This window comes from Trachypithecus francoisi, unplaced genomic scaffold, assembly GCF_009764315.1.
Source record: "Trachypithecus francoisi isolate TF-2019V2 unplaced genomic scaffold, Tfra_2.0 Lachesis_group11, whole genome shotgun sequence".
NCBI lineage: Eukaryota > Metazoa > Chordata > Mammalia > Primates > Cercopithecidae > Trachypithecus > Trachypithecus francoisi.
In genome coordinates, this window is record NW_022681456.1 from 99,989,940 (window position 1) to 100,008,075 (window position 18,136).

Below are 18,136 nucleotides of genomic sequence, written 5' to 3' on the forward strand. Positions count from 1 at the left end.
TTATGTTTTTCCTTGCACTCTTCCCCTCCCTTTTTCCTTGTTTTCTGTGCAGATTATCAACGCCTGATGACTGTGGCGGAAGGCATCACCACACTTTTGTTCCCATTTCAATGGCAACATGTTTATGTGCCCATCCTACCTGCTTCTCTGCTACATTTTCTTGATGCTCCTGTCCCTTATCTGATGGGCCTTCAGTCAAAAGAAGGAACTGACCGTTCTAAACTAGAACTTCCTCAAGAGGTAAAACTACAATGAATGGTGAAGCATTTGCTGTTTGCTGATTTAGGTCAAGGCGACTTTTGCTAGATCACATTGTCTTTGTCCAAATTTTATCTGTCTTTTTGACTCTCCTAAATCGCCAAGTACGGCTAGGGGAGAGCCTCAGCTATAGAATGCAGACCCCTGATGATAACTACCACACAGTCATTAACTAAACCTGGTTCAAAACAAGACAGTGGCCGATTTTCACAACTATAAATTTGTGAAGATGGAGCAGTGGTAGCATGATCTCATTGCTTTATTCTGGTAACATTTTTTTCCTTCACTTATGTTATAAATTTTGTTTTTAAACAATACAACCCAGGTATTAACATCCTTTAAAATCATTATCATTTGAGGTGAATTTGATTTTTGACCTGTGTCAACTGAAAAGTAACATGTTGCAGCAAACTAGGGATAATAGAAATATCAAATACTTCAGTATTCTCTGTTTTCAGATACAGGGACCGTTATCTGTGCTAAATGTCAACTTGGCTTGGTGGTTGAGATAAAAATTCTGACACCTAACTTTTATGCCACCTTAAAGTTATTATACTTTCTGTGTGTTGTACTTTCAAATGTTTAAAAAAATAGACCAGGTGTGGTCGCTCATGCTTGTAATCCCAGCACTTTGGGAGGCTGAGGCGGGTGGATCACAAGGTCAAGAGATCCATCCTGGCTAACATGATGAAATCCGTCTCTACTAAAAATACCAAAAATTAGCCAGGTGTGGTGGCACGCGCTTGTAGTCCCAGCTACTTGGAAGGCTGAGGCAGGAGAATCGCTTGAACCCTGGAGGTGTAGGCTGCAGTAAGCCAAGATCGCATCCCTGCACTTCAGGCTGGGCGACAGAGCGAGACTCCATCTCAAAATAAATAAATAAATAAATAAATAAGAATTATTGAAAACGTATTTCTGATCTATAAAATAAGAATAATAACACCTCCCACGTGTTGTTTTTACTTTTTTTTCCTTTTCTTTTCTTTTCTTTTGAGACGGAGTTTTGCTTTTGTTGCCCAGGCTGGAGTGCAATGGCGGGATCTTGGCTCACTGCCTCCTGGGTTTAAGTGATTCTCCTGCCTCATCCTCCCAAGTAGCTGACAGGCACCACCACGCCCAGCTAATTTTGTATTTTTAGTAGAGACGGGTTTTCTTCATGTTGATCAGGCTGGTCTCAAACTCCCGACATCAGGTGACTGTCCATCCCGGCCTCCCAAAATACTGGGATTACAGGTGTGAGCCGCCACACCTGGCCTAATTTTTACCTATTGTCAATGGTACTGAGGATTACCATGTAAAGTCTTTGAAATGAAATATGGATGAGAACGTGCCACAGCTTTTTTTAAAAGCTGATTAATTACGTTATATCACTAGCTATTAATTCACATTTCTTAATAGAGTATTATGCTGAGATTCACCTTTATTTGTTCTTATTTCCCATAGAGATTCTCATTTTAATAAGTTAATTTAACACTAAGCCACAGCCATTGTATTCTGTAGTGATTCTCATAATCTTCCACTACTTACTTTTATTCTAATGAATATTTCTCCACAAAAATTAACATTTTTACTCAAAGGAAAATAGCTTGATTCAGATCACATAAGATACATATACAGGCCGGGCGCGGTGGCTCAAGCCTGTAATCCCAGTACTTTGGGAGGCCGAGGCGGGCGGATCACGAGGTCAGGAGATCGAGACCATCCTGGCTAACACGGTGAAACCCCGTCTCTACTAATAAAATACAAAAAGCTAGCCGGGCGAGGTGGCGGGCGCCTGTAGTCCCAGCTACTCCGGAGGCTGAGGCAGGAGAATGGCGTGAACCCGGGAGGCGGAGCTTGCAGTGAGCTGAGATCCGGCCACTGCACTCCAGCCCGGGCGACAGAGCGAGACTCCGTCTCAAAAAAAAAAAAAAAAAAGATACAAAAAGATACATATACAGACTGTTATTCTTTTTGGGCTTGTGCATGTTTTTCTTCTCTGTTTTACCTCTTTTCTCTATTCCTTAAATGTTCTTATTTTCACTTTCATTAAATTAGTCTAGTATGTTATTTGCTCAAAGAAGTTAATCCTTTAAATTTTCAAGGAAAAAGAAATAGACTAGCCAAATGCATTTTGTTTTGAAGATGTAATGATATTTTAGTTTCTTGCTGAGTGTCTGATCTATTGTGTATGTTAATCATGTAACATTTTATAAGACAACTTTATGTATATTGTCTTTCCATTTTTTGTAACAATTGTTGAGAGATTTTTCAGTGCCACCTTGACATATCTGTAGTTGGGAAACTTTTCCATCTCTGTGCCTGTGTGTATCCACTAAAGATAAACAAATATAAGGATTCTGAAAGCTCTTAAAGTAATGTCTGTGGTTTTCTAATTTTTCATTCATGAGATCTACACTGCTTAATAAATACATATACCCGTCTGTTCATAGAGTAGAATAATATGAAATAACCTGAATTCGCTGTGAAAATAGCAGTGCTTCTGTGTAGAAACTATAAATTAGGGCATCATTGTTTTATAAGAAAAGGCTAACAGCCTACCACTTTGTTCTGGTATCATTTTACAATGAGATGAAATAATCTGCTTCACATAATTTTGGGAAGGAAGTAGATATAAAAATAGTCATTTAAAAAAATTACCTAAATGCACTCACTAGTAATACTTCCCTCCACCTTTCCCTGAAAACTCTAAAATAAAATAATGGCTAAAAATAGTGACAAGGCTTCTAAACATAGTTTAAAAAAAATGACAAGTTTGCAAAATAATTATTTTAAGAAGGTATGATTTTAGTTGCTAACTAACTAATGTAACTACATAGATTTATAAATTAATCATCAACTAGCTATCCCCATGGTTTAAAAGTGATAGCCACAAGTAACCATTTGTAATACTGTTTTTTAGGGAGTAGGGTAGAGAGAGTGAGGGTGGAAGGAAGGCACTGAAGATTAATTGCATGGAATGTACCTCACTTTCTACTGTTCTTACTCATCTTCACAGTAACTGGTAAACAAAAAGTTAAGAGAAAAACGGAAACAGTTGCTTTTGCAACTTTGTTTTTGTCATATCTTGCCCAGAGATTCTGAGGGAATGATTTATATTATTTTTCAGACAGGGTCTCACTCTGTCACCCAGGCAGGAATGTGGTGGCACAGCTCACTGCAGCCTTGACCTCCTGAGCTCAGGAGATCCTCCCACCTCAGCTTCGTGAGTAGCTAGGACAAGAGGCACATGCCACCACACCCAGCTAATTTTTTAAAGTTATTATTTGTAGAGATGAACTCTTGCTACATTGCCCAGACTGGTCTTGAACTCTTGGGCTCAAGTGATCCTCCGGCTTTGGGCTCCCAAAGATTACCAGCATGATCCACAGCATCTGGTCCAGAGGGAATATTTTAAATGCTCTCCTCTCTCTGGCCTACCCTCAAGCTGGCTTAATTTCAGACACTGAGAAGTGAGATCACTTACTAAACATGAAGAGAGCTGCATTAGTCTCGATACTTCCTGCTCCAGCCTACAGTTTTAGGGTTCCCAGAAACGACCATCTCCTCAGAGCTTATTCTTTCATTTGCCGAACAGTTGTCTCGTACACTATTTGTGTAGCATACAGTGGGAGACATCAAATCAAGTAAGAGGTGATTTCTGCTTTTCAAAAAAGTCATTTACAAATACCAATAACACAAGTTAAAAAGTAAGTTAGTAAGAGGAATAAATGAACAGAGAAGATACAGAGGAGATCAGAATGCCTTTAGGGTAAGGGTATAGGAAGGTTTCATGGCAGAAGATATGATTAAGCTTTAAGCCTTTGTTTTCTTGGTTTGAGGGAAATTTTTTTTTTTTTTTTGAGACGGAGTCTCACTCTGTTGCCCAGGCTGGAGTGCAGTGGCACCATCTGAGCTCACTGCAACTTCCACCTCCCAGGTTCAGCTATTCTCTTGCCTCAACTTCCTGAATAGCTGGGATTACAGGTGCACGCCACCACACCTAGCTAATTTTTGTATTTGCAATAGAGATGGGGTTTCACCATGTTGGCCAGGCTGGTCTTGAACTTCTGACCTCAAGTGATCCACCCACTTCGGGCTCCCAAAGTGCTGGGATTACAGGCGTGAGCCGCTGTGCCCTGCCACTTTTGTTGTTGTTTTGTTTTTTTTTTTTTTTTTTTTTTTTGAGGCGGAGTCTCGCTCTGTCGCCCGGACTGGAGTGCAGTGGCCGGATCTCAGCTCACTGCAAGCTCCGCCTCCCGGGTTCACGCCATTCTCCTGCCTCAGCCTCCCGAGTAGATGGGACTACAGGCGCCCGCCACTTCGCCCGGCTAGTTTTTGTATTTTTAGTAGAGATGGGGTTTCACCGTGTTAGCCAGGATGGTCTCGATCTCCTGACCTCGTGATCCGCCCGTCTCGGCCTCCCAAAGTGCTGGGATTACAGGCTTGAGCCACCGCGCCCGGCCGTTGTTTTGTTTTTGAGATGGAGTCTTACTCTGTTGCCTGGGCTGGAGTGCAGTGGCGTGATCTCAGCTCACTGCACCTCTGCCTCCTGGGTTCAAGTGATTCTCCTGCCTCAGCCTCCCCAGTAGCTGGGATTACAGGCGCCTACCACTACACCCAGCTTATTTTTTGTATTTTTAGTAGAGGCGGGGTTTCACCATGTTGGTCAGACTGATCTCAAACTCCTGACCTCGTGATTCGCCCACGTTGGCCTCCCAAAGTGCTGGGATTACAGGCATGAGCCACTGAGCCCAGCCCACTTTTGTTGTTTTTAATAGGAAGTAAGTAGTTACATATCATGAAGGCTTGTGAGTAGTGTTGATAAGTAGAAATATTTAGTCCTAAAGCAATGTCACATTGAGGTGTTAAGTAAATTTTTATCATGCAATACTCCTCTGAATTTTTTTTAATTTAATGGTGTTAAAAGTGAGAAGCAACTTATCAGAATGCCCTATTATAGAGTTCTTGTTTATTTTGGAGAAAGGGCTTCTTTTTAGTTTTCTTCAATACATTTTCATAACACAGTTTGTATTTCCTGTTCTACTTTGTGATAATCAAAGCCCCAGCTTGGGCCCTTCCTAAGCAGACATAGGAGACTTTTTTGTGGGATCATGAAGACAGACCAGTAGCTGTGGTGTTGGAACTCCTACCTTGTAGTACATTTTCAGCTCAGCAGTGATTTCATGACCATAATAAGCTTTAAAATTTCAGAAAATATATCATTTTCCCTTTTCATAGGAGGAAGAGAGGGATAGAAAAAGGTAGTAGGAGGGCATTAATGAAGGGAGTAGTACAAAATATAAGTGGTGGGAGGATGTTGGTTAACATTTAGATTAGCAAATTAGTAAATTTTTTCTTCTGTTTTAAAGATACTGAATCATCCATTGGAATTATGTGACCTTCCATTTAAACCTTTCAGTGTAAAGAGTGGTATAGGCCGGCCGGGCCAGTAGCACACGCCTGTAATCCCAGCACTTTGGGAGGCTGAGGCAGGTGGATTACAAGGTCAGGAGTTCAAGACCAGCCTGGCCAAGATGGTGAAACCCCATCTCTACTAAAAATATTTAAAAATTAGCCAGGCATGGTGGCAGACACCTGTAATCCCAGCTACTCGGGAGGCTGAGGCAGAGAATTGCTTGAGCCCGGGAGGCAGAGGTTGCGGTGAGCTGAGATCACACCACTGTACTCCAGCCTGGGCGACAGAGCAAGACTCCATCTTAAAAAAAAAGAAAAGGAAAGAAAAGAGAAGAATGGTGTAGGCAGTGCTACTGTCTCAGCAAGATGCGTCATTTCAGCTCTTAATTTATTTAGAGAAAACTACTAACATTGGAGGTGAGGAAAAATATCAGGGAAAGGCCATAAACCACCAGTCTGTTTGAGGGTACACATTTGGAACAGGTGCCAGAAAGTCACCTAACTTCTTTGGCCTCGATTTTTTCATCTGCAAAATTAAAAGGCTGGATTCAAAGATTACATCAGGCTTTAGGAATCATTGTTGATCATCTGGCTTTGAGTGGAGGAAAATCGATTTATTTTATTTTACTTTATTTTATTTTATTTTATTTTTGCCAGAGTCTCGCTGTATTTTGTCCAGGCTGGAGTGCAGTGACACGATCTTGGCTCACTGCAGCCTCTGCCTCCTGAGGTCAAGTGATTCTCCTGCCTCAGCCTCCTGAGTAGCTGGGATTATAGGTGCATGCCACCATGCCCAGCTAATTTTTGTATTTTTAGTGGAGACAGAGTTTCACCATGTTGGCCAGACTGGTCTCAAACTCCTGACCTCAAGTCATCCTTCCACCTCAGTCTCCCAAAGTCCTGGAATTACAGGCATGAGGCACCATGCCAGGCCTCATTTTGAGTTTTTATTGAACTTAATTTAGAATTTCAGTGTGCTGCTTGCTGATTGGTATCTAACATGAAGAACAAAGATCAAAAGAGAAAAACAAAGACCCAACTGGTTGCTTTCCCCCTTCCCCTTACTTTGCCATCTAGATCAAAGAACAGTATGGATTTTCCCCTTGGTGACCTGGGGGTGCGGGAGCCAGGGAGAAAAACACAGTGAAGCTTCCTATTTTGTTTATTGACTTCCACCCCATGTCTTGTGTTCAACCATTAATGTAATCAATATTATTTTTATGTGATGGGCTACAATTTTGGCACCCCACCCCCCAGTCTAGAAGCACAACCTTCTTTTTTAACTAACAACCTTGTCCTGATGAAGAGAGTGTATACAGTAAAGGTAAAATACTGTTTGGAGTCTACTACAGATGCCTGAGGGATAATCAGAACTTTATACATATGCTTTGGCCTCTTGAATTTTCTATATCTACTTGAAAAATATTTATTCAAAATAAATTCCAAATGTGGAGTATAAACAAACTCAAAAAAACATTTCTTCTGATTTCTGTCACCTCTTTTTCTCAGCTCAAAAATATCTTGTGTGAACTCTTAATTATTCAAAGGTTAATCAAGTGCATAGTTATATATGCACTTGCCTCTACCACCTCTCTCTGCCTCCTGCGTTAGGTATAATGACTTCTGAAATGGTTTTGCTCTGGGAGGTTCAGTGAATTTTGAGTAAAGTTAAAATTTGTGGATTATCTGTGAATTGGATTGATTTTGCCAGTTTCATCCTACTGGGAGATACTACAGCTGCTGGGTTTTAGTGATTATTGTCAATTCTAAATTACAGATGTTAGAGCAGGGGAATGACAAAGAAAGTTCAAGTGCATTCAGTGAGCATTTTACCTAATACCATGTATGTGTAAGGTCTTCTGAGTCTGGGCACCCTTACCCACATAGGAATGCCTAATGGATGCCAAATGTTAGAAAATCATATTCAAATTATAATATATTGCTGAGACCCAGAGAAAATTATTCATATATATTAAGTATGGTATAAAAATACTCATATAGGGGAAAATGATGGAAAAAGAGGTTATTTTTAAAGAATAAGAAATTCTAAACCTTGCAAAGATTAACAAAAGGCGCCATAATCTATGCTTTTGTTTGTAATAGTTGGCAAGGCTTTCTTTTCTTTTTGTAGAAACAAGGTCTTGCCGTGTTTCCCAGTCTTGTCTCGAACTCCTGGGCTCAAGCAGTCTTTTTGCTTTGGCCTCCCAAAGTGCTGGGATTATGTGTGAGTCACTGTGGCTGGCAAGAATATTTTAGAACATGCAGTTCCTTTATTTTAAACCTTTCTATTTCATTGTTCTCTTTCAGGCTAATTTGTGTTTTGTGGACATTGACAACCATTTTATTGAGTTGCCTGAAGAATTTCCACAGTTCCCCAATAAAGTGGATTTTATCCAAGAACTCTCTGAGGTTCTTGTTCAATTTGGGATCCCTCCTGAGGGCAGCCTACATTGCAGTGAGAGTACCAGCAAACTGAAGAATATGGTTCTGAAAGACTTGGTCAATGACAAAAAGAACGGCAATGTCTCCACTAATAACATCAGCATGTATGAGTTACTGAAGGGCAATGAAACCATAGCCCGCTTGCAGGCTCTGGCCAAGCGGACTGGTGTGGCTGTGGAAAAAATGGACCTTTCTGCTTCTCTGGGTGAAAAAGACAAGGATTTAAAACTGCAGTGTGAAGAGGCAGAACTAAGGGACTACCAGCTCAATGTACAGCTCCGAGAGGTCTTTGCTAACCGCTTTACACAGATGTTTGCAGATTACGAAGCGTTTGTCATTCAGACTGCCCAGGATATGGAATCCTGGCTGACCAACCGGGAACAGATGCAGAACTTTGACAAAGTAAAAAGAACCGTAGTTTTCCTTTTGTGGTTATTAGTGGCTTTATTATTGATTTTTTAAATTTTTAAATTTTTTCTTCTTCTGTGCCTATGCTTATCCATATATTATTGATTTTGTTAACCTTTTTAAAATGCAGACTTTTCATCTTCCAGCCCATTAAGAACTTTGCTTTACCAAGTATTTTTACATTAGATAAAATAATTTTACAAGAAAGCAAATCAACCAGCTCATTGAGCTGGTCATTAAATTGTGTGTTAAATTGCCTGTAATCTCATTTAAAATTTTTCTTTACCTTAAAGATGCTTAAATTATAGAAACAGGCTGGGTATGGTGGCTCATGCCTGTAATCCCAGCACGTTGGGAGACCGAGGCGGGTGGATCATGAGGTCAGGAGTTTGAGACTAGCCTGACCAATATGGCAAAACCCTGTCTCTACTAAAAATACAAAAAATTAGCCGAGCATGGTGGCACATGCCTGTAATCCCAGCTACTCAGGAGGCTGAAGGCAGGAGAATCACCTGAACCCAGGCAGGGAGGTGGAGGTTGCAGTGAACCGAGATCACGCCACTGTACTCTGGCCTGGGCAACAGACAGAGACTCCATCTCAAAAAAAAAAAAAAAAAAAAAGTTATAGAAACTTACATTTTGCAGGTTTTCCAAATCTGTTAATACTGTTTGACCTTATAACAGTTTTATTTACTCTTATTTTATGATCAAATATAGTTAAATAAGCCTACTCCTTTTCTAAGAAATCTATTTATTTAGTCTAGAAATCATTTGTTTAGTCTTTATCCTATCAGAAGTCACAACTTGTCCATGTAAAGTTAACGTTTGGTTTCAGAAGCCAAATTTCTCTATCTCATTCTAAGATCAAAGGAGAAAAAGAGTGACTAAATTAGGTTTTATGACTGTAAGTGTAAAACGGTTCCAAAGATTTTGGAAAGGGAAGTCAGAAAATAATACCAGCTTTCCTTGTCCGGTGATTTCTAAGGGGTACTGGATTCTTCTACCAGTTTTTTTTTTCACCTATCTCCCAGATTTTATTTTTCAGACAGGTGCACTTAGGGTTGTATATTAACTATTTTAGGTCACCAGGGTATAGTTTAGTTCTGTGCCTCTGTGATTGCTGAGGTATAATACTTGTATTGGAATGTATCATGGATTTCACTAAGTGGCCTCTCTATGTCATGAAAGGCCTTCTAAAGGGGCTGATGCATTCCAAGAGGCTAATTTACAATATTGGAGAATTTTGGGAAATAATTAAAAATTTTCATAAAGGTACATAGTGGCTGGGCATGGTGGCTCACACTTGTAATCCCAACACTAGGAGGTTGAGGCTGGAGGATCATTTGTGGCCAGGAGTGTGAGACCAGCCTAGGCAACATAGCAAGAACTCATCTCTACAAAAAATTTTAAAATTAGCCAGGCACGGTGGTGTGCACCTGTGGTCCCAGTGACTCTGGAGGCTGAGGTGGGATCACTTGAGCCTGGGAAGTTGAGGCTGCAGTGAGCCAAGATGATGCCACTGCACTCCAGCTTGGGCTAGAGAGTGAGACCCTGTCTCAAAAAAATAAAAGATAATTTTTTGACTTCATCAGATATTTTTGCTGTTGGAGGATAATATTGTATATTGAACAGTTATGTTTTAGTGTGCTTTGTTTTTCCCCACATCAGACAGGTAATGTGCCAACATGGTAACAAAGTTTGAGGAAGATATATCTCACACATGAGCATGAAAAGCCAGTTATTACATTTATGAACTACGAAAGCATCCTGGTGCACTTATGTTTGAGAAAACTTCTTTAATATTAACAAGACTTCACTTCTTTAACTGTATGCCCTTAGGTTCCTTTCTCATTAGACTCAACAATTTTCCATACTTTTTCCTATCTATCTTAGAACTAATCTGTGTATATCCATGGTTTATCCTTGGGGCAATTCAAATTCTTAACTAAATGAAGCCCTGATACTTCCTTCCTAATCTTTATGTAGCCTGAAACTATATAAATGGAATTCTTTTTATATAACCCCTAAAGAAATGAAAAATTTCTGTTGGATTCCAGAAGGCTTGTAATTACCTTCACTAGGAAAATTTGCAGGACATACTAGTCCTATAAGCCAAATCTTTGATGACCTAAAATTTTATAGTCTGTGAGGGTCTGAATATCAAAAGCCAGATCTTTGGCCCACTTTTTTAAAAAAAGGCTATTTGATGTATGAAAAGTAAAATGTTTATTGGTGGAGGTGAACTGATTTCTAGAGACTACTGTGAATCTCTGTGGTTATTTGGATTTATGTTTATACACCTGAACTATGGAACTACTTAAAGTGAATAAGTGGATTTCTATAAGGAAATTTAAAAAGACCTCCTAAATTTCAGAATGAAAATGAATATGCTAGCAACAAGCTGATGAGTATTTTTAAAAGTCACCTTATGTCAGAACTTACTCCCTCTTTCCCCTTTCGCCTTCTAGCTTCTGCCATACAAAAATAAAAACCAACCCAGCAACCAAAATAGGAATTTACTTCTAAATTTACTTCCAGATTTTAGTACTGCATTGAGTCTAAAATTCCTGTACACACGTGAACATGGAAGAACAACAGAAAAAAAAAATTGACACTTTGAATTAGGAACTGATTGCAATGTACTGAACCATCCCATGCATCAGACAGGCTAGTAACAGGAAAGGTGTACAGCTTATTGTACATGTTCTCCAAAGGCTTGCTTCTGATGGTTTTTCAGGCAGTGCCTTGGTTTTTTTGTTTGTGTTTTGGAAACGGGGTCTCACTATGTTTCTTCAGGCTGGCCTCGAACTCCTGGGCTCACAGGATCCTCTGGCTTCAGCCTCCCTAGTGGCTGGGACCATAGGTGGCCACCACAATGCCCAGCTTCCAGGCAGTGCCTTTTTTAGTTGTTAAGGCTGGGACTGTTGTGTCAGCACAGGTGTGGAAGGAATTTGACCTTGGCTTAACACTCATCTATTGATTTCTCACAGAGTTAAAGAGTCTAGAAAAGCATTCACTTGAAGAAGAACAAAAGAATTTCACCCATAAGCATAAATTCCATGTCTTTTTTTTTTTTTTTTAAGATTAATGCTGATGTGTTTATCTTTATTGTATCAGTTAATCATCTCACTTCCTGTGGCTTGAAAGTATATTTCATAGGCTAGGAATAGAGAACAGAAGAAATTACAACCCATTGGGGAAAGGGATAAAAATTTTTAACTGCAAGTGAAGTGGATGATTGACAATTGTATAGCAACTTCTCTGCCATCTTTCATTACTGATGCCCTCTCTTCTACATAATGGTCATAAGGATCAGAATGTAAATCAATTTTGTAAAATAAGATCAGTGCTAAAGACCTAAGTGACCTACATTTTCTGAATTTAGGAAAATGGAAAGAAAAGTGGATTTTTAAGGATTTTTGAATTTCAAGTGTCAGTTTTGTAAGATTTAAAAAGAATATCCTGAGTTAACATAATTTTCAGGCTTATCGTGTAGTGTTGAGATGATCTCTTTGCACTAATAATTTCCTAATTATCTCATTACAGGCTTCCTTTCTGTCTGACCAGCCTGAGCCTTACCTGCCATTTCTTTCGCGCTTCATTGAAACACAGATGTTTGCCACCTTTATTGATAATAAAATTATGTCTCAGTGGGAAGAGAAAGATCCTTTGCTTCGGGTCTTTGACTCTCGGATTGATAAGATAAGGCTGTATAATGTAAGGGCACCCACCTTGCGGACATCTATATATCAGAAATGCAGCACTTTAAAAGAAGCAGGTACATTTGCCATGCCTTTTAAATTAAATTAAAATCCGTGATCGCTTTTTTCCCACAAATTGTTGGCCTTATGTACAACAAAATTAATTTTCAGTTTTAGACTTCATGGCTAATCCTGGTCCGATTATCACAAAATGCTTTGCAAATTTTTCTTTCTGTTTCTGAGTCCCACTCCTACTTGACTTTCCTTTTCTCTTAGTCAGAAGAGGAAAAACAATAATAAATTGAATTAAGTATGACTGGAAGTTTGCTATGATTTTTGTTTTTGTTTTTTTTGTTTTTGTTTTTGAGATGGATCTTGCTCTGTCACCCAGGCTAGGGTACAGTGGTGCAATCTTGGCTCACTGTAACCTCCACCTCCTGGATTCAAACATTTCTCCTGCCTCTGCCTCCCAAGTAGCTGGGATTACAGGCACGCGCCACCATGCTTGACTAATTTTTGTATTTTTCTTAGAGACGGGGTTTCACCATGTTGGCCGGGCTGGTCTTGAACTCCTCACCTCAGGTGATCTGCCCTCCTCAGCCTTCCAAAGTGCTGGGATTACAGGTGTGAGCCATCGTGTCCAGCTGACTTTTGTTTTATTCTCTTTATTGCCTAATGAAAAAATTTTTAATTTCTGTCTTGCTACTTACGTTTCATTTTTACTTCTCACCTCTTCTCTGTATCCAAGAAAGGATAAGTATTTATTTAAAATAGTAAATCTTAGATCCTGCTTAATTTACATACTAAAACAGTATCTTTGCTTTAGTAGTGCCATTAATTATAATAGCTTCATTTATTGAAATTAAATCTGAGTCAGGCTGGGCATGATGGCTCACACCTTTAATCCCAGCACTTTGGGAGGCCAAGGCCAGCGGATCAGTTGAGGTCAGAAGTTCAAAACCAGCCTGCCCAACATGGCAAAACCCCATCTCTACTAAAAATACGAAAATTAGCCACGTGTGGTGTGATGTGCCTGTAATCCCAGCTACTAGGGAGGCTGAGATAAGAGCATCACTTGAACCCGGGAGGTGGAGGTTGCAGTGAGCCAATATGGCACCACTGCACTCCCGCCTGGGCAACAGAGCGAGACTCCTTCTCAAAAAAAAAAAGAAAGAAATTAAATCTGAGTCTTAGCCAGTCTCGTCTAGGAGTGTAATATAGTCCATTAAATAAATAATCATATTAATAGCCAATATGAGTATTTGCTATGTCAGTCATCATGCCAGGTGTTGTTCATGAATTTTTTTTTTTTTTTTTTCTTTGGAGACAGGGTCTCACTTGTTGCCTAGGCTGGAGTGCAGTGTCGCCATCATGGCTCACAGTAGCCTCAACCTCCTGGGCTCAGGTGATCTTCCTACTGCAGCCTCCTGGGGAATGGGTACTACAGGCATGTGCCACCACCCTCGGGTGATTTTTTTTGTAGAGACAGGGTTTCATCATGTTACTAAGGTAATTATCTTATCTTGGTTGGTCTTGAACTCCTGAGCTCAAGCGATCCATCTGCTTTAGTTTCCCAAAGTGCTGGGATTACAGGTGTGAGCCACTGTGACTGGCCCAGCACCCGTTTTTTTTTTTGAAACAGAATCTCACTGTGACTCAGGCTGGAGTGCAATGGTGCCATCTTGGCTCACTGCAACCTCTGCTTCCTGGGTTCAAGTGATCCTCCCACCACAGCCTCCCAAGTAGCTGGGACCACAGATGCACACCACCATGCTCAGCTAATTTTTTGTATTTTTGGTAGAGACAGGGTTTCACCATGTTGCTCAGGCTGGTCTCGAACTTCTGAGCTCAAACAAAACACCTGCCTTGGCCTCTCAAAGTGCTAGGATTACAGGCATGAGCCATCATGTCTGGCCTGGAATACTTATTTTTATTTCGTTTTATTACTGCCCTCATTTTACAGTTGAGAAAATTGAGAGGTTAAGTAACTTGCCTGTGGTTGCATAGCTGGTGATTGGTCGAGCCATGGTTTGAATCCAGGTCTGACTGATTTCTGGCACAGGAAGCCTTAACATCATGTTAGCTGTTCATTCAAGAACGAACTATGTAAAATGTACTAGTCCACACTTACTTTATACAATTATGCCTGGTCCCTAACCTGTTCTTTGCCAGATAAGCAGATACCTGTCACCTGATGGCCCTCCCTTTTATTTCTTTCCCTTCAAATGTTGGAGTTATTTGACAGCAACTTTTCCTCTGGAGAAAAAGGAGAGGCAGCAAATGTGGAACTTCCTTGATCTGCCTGTCTTGCTTGCTTGCCTTTCCCACTTTACTTAAATAGATCAAAGTCAGGAATGATGATGCTGAAGTGTTAGTGTATGTAAGAGAGAAGTATGTAAATGATGTCTTTTATGTAACCATAGAAACATCACCCTGTCGTATTCCCACGAATCAGGGTAGATCCTTGGAGCCCCTTCAGGAAGTGGCAATTACCTATGTGGTTTTGGAAATTTAGGAAGTAGAGTTAATGAAATTGTCTATCCTTGTTCAGAGAATAAAATGAATTCCAGTGCCTTAATAGCCATGTGAATAGCATAATGCCTTGTTGCACAAATTTCATTTCTCCCTTTCTGATGGAATTTTTTAGATGGAACTAAGCATGAATACCTTAATTGTGTGCTTCCAGAAAGTCTTTCCAATTAAAATAGATTTTCTTTCAGCCTCTCAGACAGTTTGGTACTCCCACTGTCATCACAGAAATTATATAATACTCTTGAAAATATACCACTGTGGCCAGGCACGGTGGCTCACGCCTGTAATCCCAGCACTTTGGGAGGCTGAGGAGAGCAGATCATCTGGGGTCAGGGGTTCGAGACCAGCCTGGCCAATGTGGTGAAACCCTGTCTCCACTAAAAATACAAAAATTAGCTGGGCATGGTGGTGGGTGCCTATAATCCCAGCTGCTCGAGAGGCTGAGGCAGGAGAATCGCTTGAACCAGGAGTTGGAGATTGCAGTGAGCTGATATTGCGCCATTGCACTCCAGCCTAGACTCCGTCTAAAAAAAAAGGAAAGGGGCAACATAAACTGGTTCTATGAAATATTTATAAAGGCACCTTGTTCTTCTCTTAAGTCACAAAATTAGCAGCTCCCACAGTGTGTTCTGTTTATCACACAATTACCATTACTGCTTGTTCTCCCCTTTTAAGTAATCTCCAGGCAGAGGATCGGAGACCTAGTCTTGCTTCTAAAATATTATATTTTCTCTTGACAATTCAGTTGATTAAAATGTTTAAGATCAGGTTTTATTTATTTGTTTGTTTACCTGAGAAATAGGTCACTGTTTCTGGGGTCTTTGAGACATCTTCCAACATCCCTGACTTTTAGTGGCTTTAAAATAGAAATGTTTAGTAATCACATCTTAACACTGACCTATTTTATTCTTCGAAAGGCCAGTTTCTTATCCTCTGAACATTCTAAATGCCTGGTTATTTAACTTTTTGCTGTATTACCCTCTTGATCTAATAAACACTCCTAAATGACTCCTACTAATGAGAATGTGACTGCTGCTAAAAGTGAGGTAATAAACTTCACACCGTTACTTGTTTTTACAGATGGAGAACCATGAATATTTAATAGGTCTTTGTACAAAGAAGTAAAGTTAATAAGGCCATTGTGCTTGTGTCTTCTCTTTAACTTGTATTTCAGCTCAAGAAAAATATTTTATTTGCTCTCATTTTCTTTAATGTTGTACTTAGAACTGTATTTTTGTGTAAGAATATTGAATTTCTCACTTAAGGGAAACTGTTTCAATACAAAATTGTAAGTTTTTCAGCCCCGCTGCCCTGATTTTGACAAAGGCAGAAAATACCATGAAAATTAATCATCCAATATTTACTTAAAGTTAACGTTTTTATACTTACATTATACTAATTTCTGAAGAGCCTTTGTAAAAATCTGTTTCAAGACCGGGCGTGGTGGCTCACGCTTGTAATCCCAGCACTTTGGGAGGCCAAGGAGGGTGGATCACCTGAGGTCAGGAGTTCGAGACCAGCCTGACCAACATGATGCAACGCCATCTCTACTAAAAATACAAAATTAGCTGGAACTGGTGGCACATGCCTGCAATCTCAGCTACTTGGGAGGCTGAGGCAGGAGGATCGTTTGAACCCGGGAGGCGGAGATTGCAGTGAGCCAAGATTGTGCCGTTGCACTCTAGCGTGGGCAATAAGAGCCAAACTTTGTCTCGAAACATACAGGCATGCGCACGTGCACGCGCGCACACACACACACACACACACACAGAGTCTGTTTCAGAGTGTCGGAGTGATTGGGTTCTCTGTAGGTGCATGAGTGGAGGAAGCATTATTTTTGAAGGGCTAGCAATGAAATGTCTCTAATTTATTATAAATTTAATTTATAGCCCAATCAATTGAGCAGAGACTGATGAAAATGGATCACACTGCAATCCACCCACATCTACTTGATATGAAAATTGGTCAAGGCAAATATGAGCAGGGGTTCTTTCCAAAGTTACAGTCCGATGTCTTGGCAACAGGACCAGCCAATAACAAGTAAGCATGTTCTTCACTTGAGTAGTTGGTTGAAGGAATGAATGAAGGGTGGGGTACTCTGCAACTCAAATGGACAGTGCTTAAATATTAAACATCTATCTGATTACTTTTTTCAAGACCACATTAATGCATTTGAAATATGGATTGACACTTCTGTGAGTGCTTGACCTTTAAATCCATCATTAAAAAAAAAAAACCAAAGTCTAGAGATTTTTTTTTCTTTTTCAAGCAAAGTACACTTGGAAAAGCCACACTTTAAATGGCATTTTAAATATACTATCTAATGGAATTTAGAAAGGTTAGACCTTTATCATCTGTATTAGTTTCCTAGGGCTGCTATAACAAAGAACCACAAACTCAGTGGCTTAAAACAACAGAAATTATTCTTCCACAGTTTTGGGAGGTAGAAATTTGAAATCAAGGAATTGTCAGGGTCGTGCTCCCTTCGAGGCTTCTAGGGAATGATCCTTCCTTGCCTTTTCCAGCTTTTAGGAGAACATAAGAGAGTTTAACAACAGCCTGTCACACCAGTCTAATGAGATCCTTCCAGAATAAAGAGCCTTCAGATGTCCCACCTCTGTCTTAAACTGGGTTTTGTTAAGAGGAGTGGTTCCAGAGAAGACAGGGTAGTACTTTGGGTAGCAAGATATATTCTTGGGTTCCATCTTCCCTCTTGAAGAGCTAAAGAGAAAATTTTTTGAAAAGAAAATTTTTAGTATTAGTATCCTTTTAAATACTTAGAAAAGGAACACCAAACAGTAAAGTGAAAAAGTTGTGGCCAGGCATGGTGGCTCACGCCTGTAACCTCAGCACTTTGGGAGGCTGAGGCAGGCAGATAGCTTGAGCCCAGGAGTTGAGGACCAGCCTAGCCACTGTGGCGAAACCCTGTCTCTACAAAAAAGATACAGAAATTATCTGGGCATGGTGGTGTGCACCTATAGTCCCAGCTACTCAGGAGACTGAGGTGGGAGGATCACTTGAGCCCCGGGAGGTTGAGGCTATGGTGAGCCATGATTATACTACTGCACTTCAGCCTGGGCAACAGAGAGAGGCCCTGTCTCAAAAAATAAAAATAGTATTAAAAAGAATTGTGGATTAAAAGCAACAACAACAACTTCATTTGGAACTGGGTGTGGTGGCACATGCCTGTATCCCTAGCTACTTGGGAGGCTGAGTTGGGAGGATCACTTGAACCCAGGAGTTGGAGGTTTCAGTGACCTATGAGCACCACTATTTTCCAGCCTGGGCAACACAGCAAGGCCCTGTCTCAAAAATAAACTTGGGCCAGGCACGGTGGCTCACGCCTGTAATCCTGGCACTTTAGGAGTATGAGGCAGAAAGATCACTTTGAGCCCAGG

General features: G+C 40.3%; 1 protein-coding gene and 1 non-coding gene across 6 annotated transcripts in view; one reads left to right on the forward strand and one right to left on the reverse strand.

The window, feature by feature from the left end:
• DENND5B (DENN domain containing 5B) overlaps positions 1 to 18,136 on the forward strand; it is a 208,207-nt gene that overhangs the window by 125,614 nt on the left and 64,457 nt on the right. For all 5 annotated transcript variants that reach the window (XM_033222495.1, XM_033222496.1, XM_033222494.1 and 2 more), the window contains 4 exons: positions 53 to 240; positions 7,963 to 8,499; positions 12,052 to 12,283; positions 16,628 to 16,778. In XM_033222495.1, the coding sequence (XP_033078386.1) occupies positions 53 to 240; positions 7,963 to 8,499; positions 12,052 to 12,283; positions 16,628 to 16,778 (1,108 nt within the window). The remainder of the gene's footprint in view (positions 1 to 52; positions 241 to 7,962; positions 8,500 to 12,051; positions 12,284 to 16,627; positions 16,779 to 18,136) is intronic.
• On the reverse strand, positions 10,168 to 10,271 carry LOC117091258. Its single transcript, XR_004440365.1, has one exon. It is a non-coding gene; the product is annotated as a small nucleolar RNA U13 (small nucleolar RNA).